At 37.5% G+C, this 11,862-nt stretch overlaps 1 protein-coding gene across 1 annotated transcript; it reads right to left on the bottom strand.

The window, feature by feature from the left end:
* Nucleotides 1-342: 342 nt before the first annotated feature.
* LOC308703172 (serine/threonine-protein kinase pim-3-like) lies at nucleotides 343-2,650 on the bottom strand (the record flags this gene model as incomplete). The annotated part of the gene is made up of 5 exons (XM_081386494.1): nucleotides 343-455; nucleotides 1,447-1,512; nucleotides 1,747-2,134; nucleotides 2,225-2,275; nucleotides 2,492-2,650. 5 exons carry the CDS (start codon nucleotides 2,648-2,650, stop codon nucleotides 343-345), a joined length of 777 nt encoding a protein of 258 aa, XP_081242620.1.
* Nucleotides 2,651-11,862: the final 9,212 nt, after the last annotated feature.

Raw genomic sequence — 11,862 nt, 5'->3', positions numbered from 1 at the left:
AACAACTTAATATGGTGGTGTCTTGTTATATAATGAGCTGACATGTATTAATAATAATAATAATAATAATAAAAAAAAAACAGCCATACATTTTTTCTAGTTGGAGCTAAACTGCAAAATAAAAAAATTTGAAAAACGTTTCAAAAGGTACAAAAATGGACCTTTCACATCTAAACCTTAAATGTTGTACCTTTATAAGCCGTTTTGGGTACATAATTGTACTCTAGGGACCTATTGTGGACCTTTAAAAGGTACAGTTATATATTATTACCCCTAGGAACAAAATTGTACCTGCACAGTTCCTTTTTTTCTGACAGTGTAGTGACTTCCTCAAATAGTGTGTTACTCTACCTGACTCACTTCCTGCTTAAACCACTCATGTTCTAACAGCTGCTCTAACGTTGGTGTTTCGTCTGGATCATCTTTCATGCACAGGCGTATCAGATCCTGACACTCTGTTCAGGTTTCGAGGAAAGCACTGGTTAGTCATGTACAGTATGTTCTTAATGACCACGTGACACGCTAATGTCATCATGTACTGTATATTACTTCTGACAGTCTTTTAACTTTTTCCTTCAGAGTTTGACAAGTAAATATTTATGTTACTAGTCATTCAGAAATAGAAGCAATAATGTTGAGCTGTTTCTGTCTTTCATTTTTCATGTTTATATTTAGGAATTTACATTTGATGAAAACATGATATGGCACATTGTGTGTGTGTGTGTGTGTGGGTGGGTGTTTGTGTGTTCAACAGTGTCATTAGCCCCTTTCACACAGCAATCCCGGTAAATTACCGTAAAATTTCCAGAACAAATTTACCGGTGAATTCAGAAATATGCTGTTCACACAAGCAACAGCGTTCTGGCTTTTTACCAGTAACAGACCATTCACACATCAGCTCCAAAATACTGGTAAACTCTGTGATGATGTCATTAACCAAAAGTGACCTGAAGTTGTTGACAAATCTCTTCATCCGCCCGGACGAGGAGAAGCGCTTTAGTTCACTTTAGTATCACTCCGATTTGAAGTAATTTGTAAATAGACATTTTGCTGAGTAAAGACTCTGCATCATAATTTTATGAATGGCTCAGAGTCGTTGCCGTGGCTTCTGATTGGCCCAAATCACTTATGTCTCTGACCTTGTACGTGCAAAATACCGGTAATCTTCATTCCGCGTTCACACAGTGCATATACCGGTAATTTACTGGTAATGTTACAACTTTTCTCACTGGTAAATTGCTGGAACGAATTTACTGGTATATTTAAAAAGGTCCTGTTCACACATGATCAGTCACCAGTAATTTACCAGTAAAGACTGTATGTGTGAAAGGGGCCATTGTTTCTTTGTTATTGTTATTGTCATACCTTTTGAAAAAAAGTTGGAATCAAACTTTGGATTATTTTCGAAAGTGGAGCGGCCTTGCACCATTCTGTACAGTAAGTTACCCAGAGAAAACACTGTGTCTCTGAGCGCGATTTTATGCTCCACGTAAAGCTCTGGCACGACATATCCTGTCCAAGCAAGCAAGAGAGATTCAGAGTTGAGCAAACATTTCACTTGGAAAATACATTAGTAAAGCATTAGTGTTTATGATAACATTACAGAAAATCAATAATAGCATCCAATTCAGTAGTGAGTCCAGAGTTTCGTGAAAGAATCACACATAATCTCAACTCCACACATGATCACTCACTCTACCATCATATTTGGGCTGGTTTTAATGGTAACACAAAAAGCTAACTAACCTCTGTATTGGTTGTCTTCATCATAACATCCTTCAATAAGTCCTCCACAGCCGAAGTCTATCAATTTGAGCTGCAGCGTCTCTGTATTGACCAGGATATTATCCACCCTTATGTCATTGTGGGCAACACCTCGACCCATGCAGTGTCTCGCGGCATGGACTACTTGGAGCATCAAGGGACGTGCTTGATTTTCATCCAAGCGAGGCCTGTTGAGCTTGAGGAAACTGAGCAAGGTCTCGCAGGGTTGTGGATGCTCCAAAATTAGGATGTGATGATTTTTCTCTTCAAACCAGTCCAGCATCTGGACAATGTTCTGGCTTGGACTCGGACAGTTTTTCACTCGCAGATTTAGAGCCACTTCCATAATAAGTGGCTTGGAATAGCCAGGCTAGAGAGAGATGTTCAGAAAAAGGTTAGCCGACTATGTTTGGTTTCTGTTTGATGTATTTAGTTATAGTAATTAATTTTGCCAACTTACAATAACAATATATTCATCCTCCTTATACTTAGGAACGATCTTGATGGCAACCTGGAAAGGGTTAAAAAAAAGGGTTAAATATATACTGACTGTGGAAATTAACATTGAAATTTGTTTTTATTACAATATTCAATCTATCTAATACACTATCTATCTATCTATTGTATACTTGTTTTTGTCAAAAGAGTGGATGCTAACCTATAAGTCAAGTTCACAGAAATAATAAACAAAAAGTTCACATTTGGTGAATAGAGTAAACATGGTTACCTGCTGGCCATCAGATTTGCGAGTTCCCTTAAACACAGTGCCGAAACCTCCCATTCCCAGTCTCTGTCCCTTTTTATAAAGGGAGGCAAACAGAACCGGTTCATCAAGATCTGTTGCATCAGGAGTCGGCCTGAGACCTGATGGATCTGAAAGAGACATCAACTCAGATTTGAGGTCAGATGGATCCTGAAGAGCCCTCGACTCGAGACCGGATGGATCTGGCTGTGGTTCAGATGGATCCTGAAGAGCCCTCGACTCGAGACCGGATGGATCTGGCTGTGGATCAGATGGATCCTGAAGAGCCCTCGACTCGAGACCGGATGGATCTGGCTGTGGATCAGATGGATCCTGAAGAGCCCTCGACTCGAGACCGGATGGATCTGGCTGTGGATCAGATGGATCCTGAAGAGCTCTCGACTCGAGACCGGATGGATCTGGCTGTGGATCAGATGGATCCTGTAGAGCCTTCGACTCGAGACCGGATGGATCTGGCTGTGGATCAGATGGATCCTGAAGAGCCCTCGACTCGAGACCGGATGGATCTGGCTGTGGATCAGATGGATCCTGAAGAGCTCTCGACTCGAGACCGGATGGATCTGGCTGTGGATCAGATGGATCCTGAAGAGCTCTCGACTCGAGACCGGATGGATCTGGCTGTGGATCAGATGGATCCTGTAGAGCCTTCGACTCGAGACCGGATGGATCTGGCTGTGGATCAGATGGATCCTGAAGAGCCCTCGACTCGAGACCGGATGGATCTGGCTGTGGATCAGATGGATCCTGAAGAGCTCTCGACTCGAGACCAGATGGATCTGGCTGTGGATCAGATGGATTCTGAAGAGCCCTCGACTCGAGACCGGATGGATCTGGCTGTGGATCAGATGGATTCTGTAGAGCCCTCGACTCGAAGCCGGATGGATCTGGCTGTGGATCAGATGGATCCTGAAGAGCCCTTGACTCGAGACCGGATGGATCTGGCTGTGGATCAGATGGATCCTGAAGAGCCCTTGACTCGAGACCGGATGGATCTGGCTGCGGATCAGATGGATCCTGAAGAGCCCTCGACTCGAGACCGGATGGATCTGGCTGTGGATCAGATGGATCCTGAAGAGCCCTCGACTCGAGACCGGATGGATCTGGCTGTGGATCAGATGGATCCTGTAGAGCCCTCGACTCGAGACCGGATGGATCTGGCTGTGGATCAGATGGATCCTGAAGAGCCCTTGACTCGAGACCGGATGGACCTGGCTGCGGATCAGGTAGAAATCTGCTGCCACACCGGATGGCGTGTTTTACAGCCTGCCGTATTCTCTTAAGGAATGCATGACTGACTTTATTTTTCTTCATTTTTATTTGTTTTTCTAAGAAAAGAGAAAAGTAGAGTAACCAAAATTACCACCAAAAGATATTTTATTTGGTTTAAAACATTTAAAACCTGCCTTCATGGGGCCTTTTCACATTTCTGGCGTTCTCAAAAGCGGAAGTTGTCATAGTTAGGTAAACTATAGTGGTAAACGGAAACTACAACTAATATAATTTTTTCAATCCCATTTGCCCCCAAAGCAAAAAAATCCATAATAGCATTACTATGACTTTCCAAAAAAGGAAACAAATATGGAGATAATGATTATGGTGGCCAGAAGGAAAGATGTCAAGTTTGCCATCAAACAGGGGCGGACTGGCCATCTGGAGCACCGGGACTTTTCCCGGTGGGCCGCTGGCCAATGTGGGCCGGTCCACCCAGTACACAAATATATATTTTTTTAAATGACGGAAATCATAATATTACATTTCTACGCAAATGGATGAGTGAGTCGATTGCGCGGGCGCGGCCGACAAGGAGTGTGTTTTGTGTGCATGTGAGTGTATTGCCCTCCCTCCCTGTTAATTAGTTTGGTCTACTCCATTGCATATCTTGAAATACACCCCATTTCACATCTAATTTACAGAGAGAGAGAGACTGATCCGTTTCTCTGACAGCTCATTTCTCTGAGCAGATAATTACAAATAATTGTAAATGGATGAAAAGGTGTAAGAAAAGAAAAGGTGGAGCTGAAAAGTAACGTGTAAAAAAAAAAAAAAAAAGCATTAGATGTAGTAGATGTTGTGAAATGCTTCAAATGAACAGATTATGCATTTGTCACGAAGGGAAGTTGCAGTTCAGCAGGCTCTGACGGCTCTATTACAGCAAAGGTCAAGGATAGTGAGGCAGCACGGTCAGTGTCACTAGCCGCGTTTCCATTACAGATTTGCGCAAATGTTTTGCGCTATTATCTAAATATCGATAAAAAACTATTGCGAAATGACGGCGTTTCCATTAACCGATGTTATGCGACTAAAACGTCCTTTTTTCTCTCGCGATAAGTCATTCCAAAAATCACGGCAACTGACGTTGGTTTATAAAATATCACAGCCAACGCATTAGACATTATTATTATTAATGGAAGGAGACGTGGCGTGTTATCCAAGCATAAATGGCAGGGAAAGACCCTTATAATGCGAACGACACATGGAGTTTCTGGGTGTTTCGCCCTAATTTCTGCTCCGAGGTTTTGATTGTGGCATTTCTTTGAGATTTAGAATTCAGTATTCCTATAGTCTAATTATTATTTTTTTTAATGAATTTAATAAAGAACTCTGTCTCGTATTCTGTCCAAACGATCCATGTAGGCTACTTTGTGTCCATTCGTTTTTCCTTTTTAACCCGTAGTTGAAAAACGAAAAATGAACGGTTGTTGTCTTTTTAAAACGCAAAGTTGAACACCAAAATTTTAATTTGAACTGGCTACACCAGCTGCTGCGCAAAAAAGTAAATATCGAAGAATTTTCAGATTTTTGTTTATGACTTTTTGCCCCTTTATTAAACATTTAAAATAGTCACAAATTAATATGGAAAACATCTCGATTTTACTGGTTTTCTAAGGCCAAATTAGAACCTGGAATTGATGTTTTCCCGCAGTGCTGAATGAGAAGAGCCATTAATATTATTAATAATAATAAACTATTGTTTTGGCTAAAATCACATCTCCATCTCCGCTGTTAAGCAGATGCGCTTTTAGAGAGAAATGCACCTTTCATACGAATTACAAAATCAGAAGGTATTAGCTTTCGATTCGAATTTGTTCGTTTTAAAGTGGACATTTCAAGCTTTAGCCTATATTTTGTTTCAGTTCTCGCGCTCCAGTTTACGGAGATCATGAAAGTGCGTCTGATTGTTTTCTTTTACTTTACAAAAGCACAACGTTTTATTTTGTTATTGTGAGTTTACACAAATAAAAGTAGTTGAGAATAATGTATTATTATTTTCTGTATGGCCAGAAATGATAGAGTATTTTTAAGTTGTTTCCACTGTTGATAGGAAAATGCAAATGTTCACGCCCGCGCCTCCGTGCCATGCAGTGCGCGCTCCTCACTCAGCTTTGTTCTTTTTTTGCATAAAAGCGTCTTCTAAATATAGCCTATTAAATGTTAAAATAAAATAATATAAAATAATTATTAGGCCTATTTGCGTAGCTATACATGGACCTCAAACACACCGCGTCTTCTAAGTCAGGTGACTGTAAATGCGCAAAAACTGTTTCCATTGCAGTTTTGCGAAATATTCCTTTTTCGAATTGCCTGAAAAACTACCTCATGAGAGCGTAAAAACTTTTTTGCGATAAACGGGAGTTTTTGCGAAATTGACGTGTTTCCATTGAGCGTATTTTTAATTCGCAATTTCAATTTGCGCAATTTGAAGGGTAATGGAAACGCGGCTAGTGATGATGAACCAGCGCCTGCTGATGATGACCAACAACACCTGTACCTGAGCCAGGGAAGAGGATGGCAATCAAACTGAACCGGTAAACTGAAATTAAATCAGTAGTAGCATTATTTAGCTCTTACTAGTAAACTAATAACTCATTTTAACAATGATGGTAGTTAATATTTATTCCAAACACTACTGAGTGCTGAGAAATTAGTTCTTTACTCAACAATTAGTATACAATTAAAATAATAAACCCTATTGAATTATATTGTTTTCTTCCAAAAACGAGTTCCTTGTTTTATGTTTATCTTTAACTTAATAATTACATAATTTAAGATTTTGATGATACTCTAATGTTTAAAATTTGATCATTTGCATGTTATAGTGTCTGAGAGAAATTTAAATTTGCTACTAACCTTTGTAGATTTTGTAGCTATGATCGTTGCAGACAGGACCAACACATCTTACACAATAAGGTTGCACCTTTTTGTCCATGTGGCTTTCTGGGTAGGTTTTATGAGTATTAATATTATTTGTATTTGGCTACTTGCTTTACACTTTACTTTACACTAACAAATATGTATTACAGATAATGCTGAATAATCCCTAATCTCTTTCCTCGCGTGATTGCATTCGCGTCACTGAGCTGAGAGAGAACTGAAGTGATCGAGCGTGTGTCTCTGTGACGTCATCGAGGCGTTCTGTGAGTGCATCGAATGTCCTCGAGCAGCGGAGCTCGAGCGCAGCGCCAGCGGACTAAGGACTGTTGCACGAGGCCGAGTTGATCTTAAGTTTATCAAACATCTGGAGGGAGTCAGTGCGATTCACGAATCACGTGACAGTCGACGCATTTCATTTCTCTGCGTAATGTTATGAAATAATTGAAACACTGCTGCTTCAGTTTGATAAGGCAGCCTAAAGAAAAGTGTTATAGTTTATCTAGGTATATCTAGGCCTAAAAGCTATTTATATTATTTTTTAGATTAACTGTAGCTTATAAGTAAGATATATATATTGTAGGCTAGCCTATAGGCTAAAAAATATTGAACACATGCCAAAAATGTGTGTATGTAAAAATACATTAGCCTATAACAAATGTATAATGCATATAAAATAAATATAGTTAATAATTAGCCTCCAACTGTGACTCCACGTAGGCCAAAATAACTTTTTTGGGTAACACTTTAGAATACTGTATCTTACTTACTGCATAACTAATAAGGAATTATTGAGGAACTATTAGATAATTATTTATTAACACTTAAGTCACTACTGTTAACTACTAAGGAAGATGTGTTAACTAATTAGTATGCAATAGAATTGTATGATTGTGTTAAGTTTCAGTTAGTTAATCAATAACTAATGAATTATGTCACAACTCTTGAAGAACTATTATTAATTATCTATTAATTAATGTGCAAGAAAAATAACTAAGAAGTAACTACTAATGAACAGTCATACACAGTGGTTACTACAATAAACCGTTTTATTTAAGCAGTGGAGTGGTGGATGAAGTACACAAATCAAGTACTTGAGTAAAAGTACAGATAACCCAATAAAATATTACTCCAGTAAAATGATAAACTATTGGCCTATTCATTTTCAAAATTACCTTAGTAAAAGTACAAAGGTAATTACTTGAAAAGTAAAAAGCACTGATCAATGTTTTTTTATTTTATTTTCTAGCCAGTTTTAGTCATTCTTCAGCACTAATAAGAAAGATAAGTGCAGACATTTACTAGGCTATATACTGATCTGCAAATAAGCAAACTTTTTATTTAATTAGCAAAATGTATCATAATGTATGATAACTTATCTATTTTACAAAGGTTTAGATAATACCGTTAATAATGTGTTTTTTACAGTAAGTTTGATTTGAGTCAGAAGTATGTGGTAATTCTGTATTAATTACTAATGAGTTTCCTATATTCTCACTTTAGAATACTGTTCCAGGTTCCAAGTAATTCCTGAAGAATTATCTAATAATTATTTGTTAATTACCAATTCATTTCCTTATATGTTCACTTTAGAATACTGTTTCAGGTTATAAGTAGCCTAATTCCTAGATAATTATTTGATAATTATTTATTAATTACTAATGAGTTCCCTATATTCTCACTTTAGAATACTGTTCCAGGTTCCAAGTAATTCCTGAAGAATTATCTAATAATTATTTGTTAATTACCAATTAATTTCCTTATATGTTCACTTTAGAATACTGTTTCAGGTTATAAGTAGCCTAATTCCTGGATAATTATTTGATAATTATTTATTAATTACTAATGAGTTCCCTATATTCTCACTTTAGAATACTGTTCCAGGTTCTAAATAATTCCTGCAGAATTATTTGATAAATATTTATGAATTACTAATAAGTTCCCTATATTTTCAGTTTCCCTCAGTCATTGCCTCAAACATGAATTTACTCAATGGCATTCTATGCTGAGGAAAACAGACACACACAGTACTGTATATAAAATATAAAAACTAATCTGAGGTTAGTTTTGTATGACTGTTCATTAGTTACTTCTTAGTTATTTTTCTTGAACCTTAATTAGTAGATAATTAGTAGTAGTTCTTCAAGAGTTATGACAGAATTCATTATTTATTGATTAACTAATTGTTACTTAACACAATCATAAAAATATATTACATACTGATTAGTTAACACAAATTCCTTAGTAGTTAACAGTAGTGAAGAAGTAGTTAATGAATAATTACCTATTAGTTCTTCAATAATTACTTATTAGTTATGCAGTAAGTAAGATACAGTATTCTAAAGTGTTACCCTTTTTTGGTGTGTATTATTATGGTATATTTTGATGGACATTATTTTTTGTTTGTACACTTTAGTTATAGCTCAATATAGTATATTCCATATTAAACAAATTCAAATTTCACTGTTAATATTTGTTTTATATTATCTGAAACTATTTGCTATATTTTGTGGTGGCATATGGAAACATTTGTTTTGTAGTTTTAAATCTGTTTTGTTTTTTTAGGGTAACAGTCAGAATTTAACTTAAATAGTATATGAACTTATTTTATTTTTTATAAAAGCTAGCATGCAAAGTAACTTACAGTTAATTTAGAGTTTTTGACTTTGTTTTAGATTTTGTTTTAGATTTAAGATTATCTAATAAGTTCATTTATATATTAGTAAATAATCACAAATTGTATTTCTTTTTGTTTTAATTCGATTAAGGTATTAACATCTGACATGGTGAAATCAGGTAAATCTGGCCTCTTTTGCCATTAATCCCAATTTAAAAAGCGATTAACTGAGTCACTTAAGACGTTTTTTGCAAGGTGTATTTATTGTTGTTCCCCATCTTATCCAGAGTTTTCCAGCAGAGGGCGCTACACCCTATGATTTTATGGTTAAAATGAAAGACAATGAATGTGCAAAGAATTCTGCATGTTTCTTCTTTCCACATGGGATACTTAAGAGACGAAACGTGTCAGTGTCATTACAGTACATCACGCCTCTGTGTTCGGATGCTGCTAGAGCTCTCCTCAGACTTTCCTGATTTTGCCTTGGCTTTTAATCAGTTGTTATTCTGATGCTTTCATTAAAGGACATTAACTGTCCCAATACATTTTGTCTTAATTTTGAACTCTATATCCCTTATATTGTTTTATAATTTCAAACTTAAGTATATTTTTGTGTTTTCACATTTTTTTCAAGGAAGAGTTTACCCCAAAAATGTAAATCATCTTTCATAATTTATTAACCCCTCTTCCAACCCTGTATGTATTTCTTTCTTCCACACTAAAGACATTTTGAAAAAAAAAAAAGCATCTGTGCTTCTTTCCATACAATAAAAGTAAATGGGGTCCAATGTTTGTTTGTTTTTGAAATATCTTCTTTAGCGCCCTGCAGAAGACATGAGACTGAGTAAATGGATGAACTATTCCTTCCAATGTATTTTGTCTCTGGTTATTGTTGCTCTTTGTCCCTCTTGGTTCTAAATTTAGTTTTCTCCAGGAAGTGCAGATAAAATGTCCACCATTTGGCTCCTCCTCTCTATGCCGTGGCACGGGCTCAACAAACCCCACACACACAGTGTCTGTTTTCTCTTTCAGGGGCCAATTGCCTGCTAGTATTTTTATAATCTCCATCTTCCCTGACCTGTTGCTCTTCTGCTGGCGCCAGTGGTCTCTGACCCCCCCATGTGTCCCGGGACTCCTGGGTGGATAATTGAGAGCAGCTGTTGCAAGGTGCCTTTCCCCCCCGGCCCCTGCTCCACTGCACTTGCTCTCGCTTAACATCTCCTTAAACTCTGCCGGTCTTCTCCATCAATCTCTCTGATGGACTGATAACCCTAATCTCAGCCTCTCTCTTTCTGTCCTCCTACTGGTTACTTGTCATTTAACAGGCACTTTTTCTTACAGTACACTAATGGCAGAAACAGACCCTCGGGGCGACCTGGAGAGAAGTGGTGTATATAGTACTTCAAAAAAAGTCCTAAAAAACATACTATGTTGGTTTAAAGCTTGTAAGAAGCACAGCCAAGCATGAATTATTAATATATGCTTTAAGGGGGCTTAATATCTTGGAAGACACGTTGTTGTTGTTTTTATTGTTTTTTTATTTTTTATGTGCCCTTCTGACACAAAGACCGTCCCAGCTGTTCCCCGTCATTGAGCGTTAGGGTGGCCATTTCTGAAACACCAAAAAGGAGGACACTTTGCGGGATTCATAAGAACTTAAAAATGATCCCACACCTATAAAGAGTGAGAGAAATTGACTTTTCCTAAAGGGGTGATATTTGCCCCCTTACATTGATTTTCACTTTTCTAACCTTTTCAAACCCTTTCATGTAAATTATTACTTTTATTAAATAAATGCAATTAGAATAAGACACTATAGACTGATCAAATGAAATCAGTACCATCTTTCCATCTTTCCACTGCAGATGTGCACAGATGCTACTTCTGAAGTGGCATTTACATGTATTTAATGTAACATGTTTAATGCAGCTCAGAGGTGGCATGAATGCAATTACGACTACATAAATAATGTTATGAGATTAATGGTTTAAATTTATAAATATATTGAATATCAAAATATGAAATAAAAAAATAAAATTATACTTTGAATGAAAATAAAACCGTCAGGCGGCGGCAAGTTGAGAGATTACAGAGAGAAAAAATTGAGAGATTACAGCACTCTTAATTGCGTGGCTTGTGTGGTTGCCAGATGATTCCTCCTCGTTTCCAGCAGATTTCTCCTGAACACATGTTCCTTGCGTTTCCCCTCCAGCATTCGCCTCCGCATCACAAAAGCACAGTCAGAGCTCCTCAAACCAGATCCTCCGCCCCGTTGGAGGAGCACAAGCCGCTGTCTCGGCTCAGGATCAGTGGCGGATTTAGCAAATCGGGGGCCCAAGGCGAGGTAGAGCTATGGGCCCCCTCCCCATCCAATCTTTAAAAGAGAGCGAAAAAAATATGTACCAACTGAATGGTGGATAGGCAGGTAAAGCTAATCTACGGGGATGTAAAGGTTAGAGAGGAGAAAAAACGTCCCCTTTAAACCCTGCATACACTTCTTTACTCCTAAACAGAAACATGTTACAATGTTTAGCCTACATGGTACAATTTCTGGTAAGCTATGTTTTTT

The sequence above is a fragment of the Scardinius erythrophthalmus genome (genome assembly GCF_964197995.2).
Source record: "Scardinius erythrophthalmus genome assembly, chromosome: 15".
Lineage (NCBI taxonomy): Eukaryota > Metazoa > Chordata > Actinopteri > Cypriniformes > Leuciscidae > Scardinius > Scardinius erythrophthalmus.
The sequence above is the reverse complement of the archived record's forward strand: the minus strand, read 5'-3'. Positions and strand labels throughout refer to the sequence as shown.